Source organism: Megachile rotundata, unplaced genomic scaffold (genome assembly GCF_050947335.1).
Source record: "Megachile rotundata isolate GNS110a unplaced genomic scaffold, iyMegRotu1 scaffold0032, whole genome shotgun sequence".
Classification (NCBI taxonomy): domain Eukaryota; kingdom Metazoa; phylum Arthropoda; class Insecta; order Hymenoptera; family Megachilidae; genus Megachile; species Megachile rotundata.
This window is the reverse complement of record NW_027473329.1, coordinates 2,396,008-2,401,227: the sequence shown is the minus strand read 5'-3', so window position 1 is coordinate 2,401,227 and position 5,220 is coordinate 2,396,008. Positions and strand designations below refer to the sequence as shown.

At 50.3% G+C, this 5,220-nt stretch overlaps 1 protein-coding gene across 1 annotated transcript; it reads right to left on the bottom strand.

The window, feature by feature from the left end:
- Positions 1–227: 227 nt before the first annotated feature.
- Positions 228–4,505, bottom strand: LOC143266125 (uncharacterized). The gene has a single exon (XM_076541762.1). It carries the CDS (start codon positions 4,503–4,505, stop codon positions 228–230), a length of 4,278 nt encoding a protein of 1,425 aa, XP_076397877.1.
- Positions 4,506–5,220: the final 715 nt, after the last annotated feature.

The following is a 5,220-nucleotide window of genomic DNA, read 5'->3' as shown; positions in this document are numbered from 1 at the left end:
GACGATGGGCCGCGTTACGAAGCCGTTGGCAGTTCGCACGGTAACGACTCGTGTGTGTCCATCAGTCCCCGGGTGTAATGTTTCGATTCTACCCATTGACCATTTTGCTGGCGGTTGCAGCTCGTCTCGAAGAAGTACAAGTCTGCCAATCTCCAAGTTTTCCTTCTGGTGCCGCCACTTAGGGAGTTGTTGGAGCGTGTGCAGGTATTCGTTTCTCCACCTACGCCCTAGATGAGGAATGGTCGGTGGGGCGTGATGCGGTCCAGCGGCAATGAACTCATTAATTGAGAAGCAGGACGACCGCTGAATCGAGCGCAGCGGACACAGTCCCGAATAACCGAGCGTACCAAAGCGCCTCCACGCAGAATCCAGAATTTCCGCAAAAGTAAACTTCTTGTTAATTGTGGTCCTCCATGAAGTGTGCGGTGATGGGAATCCAAAATAAGAAGTCTTGTAAGAGCGCAGGATTTTGCCACGATGATGGGATGTTTTTCCTCGTAGGAGAGCATTGCGTTGGTTAACCGCCCTCCGACTCGAAGCAACCCTTCCTTGTCGAGAAATGGTCGGAGCGAAGCCAATGGAGAACCCTTGGACAGTTCTCGACCTTGACGGAGTTGTTCGATGTCCTTTTCGAAGTGGTTCCGTTGAGATGTTCGTAGAGCGACTCGCAGGGCGTGTGCTTGCTCTAGAGTCCGGATGGGACCCTTTTCGCACGGCTTCCTCTGAGCTAGTCTTGAAAATCTAAAACAATAGGATAGGACTTGTAAAAGACGTGTTAACGAGGAGAAGCGGGAAAAGAGTTCTTCCTCGGTCCTGTTCGTATGCACGTGAACAGTGACCCTCCTCTTTTCCAGGTCGATGGAGTCATCTTCTTCTGGAAGACTAGTTGGCCAGAGGTTGGATGCCTGAGCTAGCCAGGAAGGTCCGTGCCACCAAAGCCTAGAGTCCAGCAGTTCCGAAGGTGAGATACCGCGCGTTGCCAAGTCCGCGGGATTGCTGGACGATTGCACGTGCCTCCACCGATCAGCCGGAATACGTGTCTGAATGCTGGACACCCGATGAGCCACAAAGGGTTTCCAGAGAGATGCATGGCCTCGTATCCAGCTCAGGGCCACACTGGAATCGGTCCAAGCGGTCAACGTTGCCGGTAAGTCCAGACCGTCCCTTACTTGGGTCATGAGTTTTGACAAAAGTACCGCACTGCACAGCTCTAGCCTTGGTATTGTCAGGGCTTTGACTGGGGCCACCTTGGTCTTCGCCACCAAAAGCATGGTTGAAATTTCTCCCTTATGCATTACTCGCAGATAGACGGCTGCAGCGTAGGCCCTTTGAGATGCATCGCAGAACCCGTGCAACTCCACCTTCTCGGTGCGATCTCCCAAGTAGCGAGTCCAGCGTGGAATTGAAAGAGCGTCGAGCTGGCTAAAGGAGGTCCTGAAGGAGTGCCAAGTGGTTTGGATAGCTTCAGGTAGGTCTTGGTCCCAATCGATACCGAGTAGCCAGAGATCTTGTAATAATATTTTGGCGTAAATTAACACAGGTGCTGTCCAGCCCAGTGGATCGAAGAAGCTCGCCACCTCCGAGAGGATCGATCTTTTTGAGATTTTATCCGATTGGCTCATTGGACCGGCGACCCGAAGAGAAAAAGTGTCGTCGCGGGGACACCAGATTACACCCAAGGTACTAACTCCTGTTTTCTCATGAAAGCGGTGGGATTCAGTACTGTCCTCTTCCTGGAGCTGCGGTAGATTCGAAGCCCACTTACTTAGTTCGAATCCACCAGCTCTAAAGATAGATATAACCTGGCGTTTTAATTCGAATGCATTTTCTAAATCATCCGCTCCGGCTAGAATATCGTCGACATATGTATGTCGTTGTATCGCTCGAGCTCCAAGGGGAAAACGACCTCCTTCATCCTTAGCCAGTTGTGCCAGCACCCTCAATGCCAAAAAGGGGGCACAGGCTGTCCCATAGGTGACTGTGGTTAATTGGTAATCTTGCACTGAAACGCCAGGGTTCGGACGCCATAAAATCCTTTGCCAATCCGCATCTGCCTGGTGTACCTTTATTTGACGAAACATTTTAATAATGTCAGTAGTAAAAGCTATACGAAATAGACGCCAGCGAGTCAGAATGAGCCATAAGTCTGTTTGCATTTTAGGTCCAGTTGCCAAGCAATCATTCAGGGAGTATCCTGAAGCGGTCCGGAACGACGCGTTGAAGACTACCCGAATCTTCGCAGTGGGATCGTGCTTCTTCACAACAGCGTGATGAGGTAAATAGTACGCCGGATGCTGGGGATCCGGTTCCGATGCAACCTGCATATGATTCAAGGTTAGATACTCCTTCATAAAGCTACCATAGCTTTCCTTCAAGCTGTCATTTGACGCAAGCCGACGTTCACAGTTTAACATTAATTTTAGAGCTGTCGACCTGGAAGGTTTAAGTGTGGCAACTGGATCTCGGATGAATGGTAAGCAAACAATATACCGACCGTTTGAATCCCGCGTATGAGTTTCCTGGAAATGCCTCTCGCACCTCTCCTCTTCCTCGGATAGTGGGGTTGGCTCCCTCACCTCCTCCACTTCCCAGAACCGTTGGAGAAGCTTGGTGACGGAGTCCTCCGTCTGAGTGTGAAAGCTACGAGCTGTCCCAGTTACCAAAGAGTTGTCTAAGGAAGTGGTCCCCATTAACACCCAGCCGAAAGGGGTGAGTTTAGCGACAGGCGATCCTTCGGGTCCCACACGAGTTCCTTCCTGGAAGAGGCTCCCGCACACATCGGCTCCAAGAATAAGATCCACACGAGATGGCACGCCAAAGTCTGGGTCTGCCAAAGGAAGGCCTTGAAGGTGAGGCCAAGAAGAGCCTTTGACTTGGTGTGTCGGCAACAAAGAAGTGAGCTTCCTTAGCACTAGAGCTCGAACGGACAGCCGGAAGTCTTCGGAATGACGGGAACGGACGACAAAGTTCACTTCACGGGTTGCAACTCCACTTTCTTGTTCCTGGACTCCCGAAATTGCGACCCGTACCGCCCGCCGTGGCAAGCGCAGGGCTTGGGCGACCCAGGAGGTCACGAAGGACGAGTCCGACCCAGTGTCAAGAAGAGCTCGGACTTCGATCATTTCTCCAGACGGCGCCTCCAACTTGACACGGGCTGTAGCTAACAGTGCAACTGAGCGAGACACCGTTAGGGCAAGAGCGTTTGCAGTTGAAGGACCTTGATCGGAAGATAAGCCAGCGGTGTCACCAGACGTTGATGCCTTTTGTACCATCTTTGTTGGAGACGGGCTCGATGTCATTGCATCATGCAGCAGAGTGTGGTGTCGTCGACTGCAGGCCAAGCATTTTTGCGAGGAAGGACACTTCTGCTGCTCGTGTCCAGTGTTCAGGCAGTTGTAGCAAACACCCAGTTCTTCTGCGCGTCCCTTGCGTTTGGCCGGAGATAATGTTTTAAACTTTGTGCAATATCCTAGACCATGATTGCCAGAACAGGAGGGGCATTTCCGGGAAATCGTATTTTTTGTTGTGTGGAAAGTCGATGCAGACTTCTTAACGGCGGTACCCCCTTTAATTTTAGACTTGCCGTCGTTGCTGGGAGTAGCCTGAGCAGCAGGGTCTGTCATCTGAGCGGCATCCAACGCCTGGATGCAGTTTTCCAGGAACTTAGACAGCTCATAGAATGATGGTATCTCCCTAGAATTCACCAAGGAAGTTTCCCAGGCCAGGTGAGTAACTTTGTCCAATTTTTGGGTTAATAGGTAGACAAACCATTCATCCCAGGCTGTGACTGGTTTCTTCAAGGTAGTATATGCTCGAATCGTTTGTCGAAATGTATCGAGCAGTCGTTTTAATTCCGAAGCCGATTGTTGTTTTGCAGGTGGGCAGGCGAGGAGAGCACGATGATGCGAAAATGATAATAAGCGAGAATTTCCGTATCGTAGCTCTAAATCCTCCCAAGCTCCACGGTAACCAGCCTCCGTAATGGGGGTATTTTGAATCACTTCCGCCGCACTTCCGGTCAAACTTGACTTCAGATAGAGGAGTTTTTTAACATCCGATAAGTGGGGTACGTCATGTACCAGGCTCTTAAATAAGTCGCGGAAGCTTTCCCACTGTAGGGGGTCACCGGAGAAGGTCGGAAGATCAATTTTTGGCAGCTGTGGCTGCGCTGCAATCTGCTCGACCTCAGAGCGTAGCGAAGGAGTTCGATCCGCGAGCTGCTGCGCTATCATTGCCGACGTGTTTAAATAGGCCTCCTCTATCGCTGAAAAAACGTCTTGTTGCACATAAGAACTTGCTGCGGCTTCTTTGCATCGCATCAAAGCTCGATGCCCGGAAAAGAAGGAGCTCCAGTAGCGGTCAAGGAGACCCATTCGCTGCTCCAATACGGCGCGAGTTATTTTATCCTTCCCCAGTATGCAAAGGTTGCTCCAGAACCGCTGGATCCAGCCGGCGAGTTCTTCCTGTTCACGTAGGAGGTCGGAGAATAAGGCGGTGTTCGGCATGATGAGATTTTTTTTTTTTTGAAGTTCTCACTTAAGTATAATTTTTTAAAATATTTCAGATGCAGCTGTTGAAACCACCGATAGTTGTCACCGAATTTGGATCGACTTCTAGAAGTATCAGCTGTAGCGAGTTTGTAAACACTGACTGGTCGGCCGACACCGAAACGACAACAAGTGACGTCACAGCACGAGTACGAAAGAGAAAAGAAGCGAGGCGACGCGAGCGAGTTGAATTTAGCAGAACCGAAGAAGCGGAAAACACACTCCACTTTTCGAAAAGGCACTCACTAGTTCTCCAGCACAACACTAGTCACTTCCACTCAGGGCACGAAGGAACGGGTTCGTTTCTCGCATCCGGCTCGAAGGACCAAATGTTCGGGGAATTTGTTCGATAGAGAAATCTCGAATTCAAATTGTCTGCCCGAAATGAAGATTTGCCGGTCTGCACGAACGAAGCTACTCGTTATTCGTTTGTAAGGGTTGGAAGACTGAAAGAGTGTTTTAAAGAGAGATTTAAATGTATTTAAAGAATATAAGTTTACAAAAAAAGACTGTTGACGTTTACTCGCTCGCTTCTATTTACGTACTAGACTCGATCGCGATTACCCCTCCCTTTATACTGGTCTTCCAGGAACGCTCCAGAACTTTGGCGTTACTCGAAATTTCACGATGTCTCGCGGCTGCCCTCCCGCTCCGCACCACTCTCCCCGAGGCC

Coding starts and splice junctions, on each gene's coding strand:
- LOC143266125 (XM_076541762.1), bottom strand. CDS start 4,505: ATGCCGAACACCGCCTTATTCTCCGACCTCCTACGTGAACAGGAAGAA.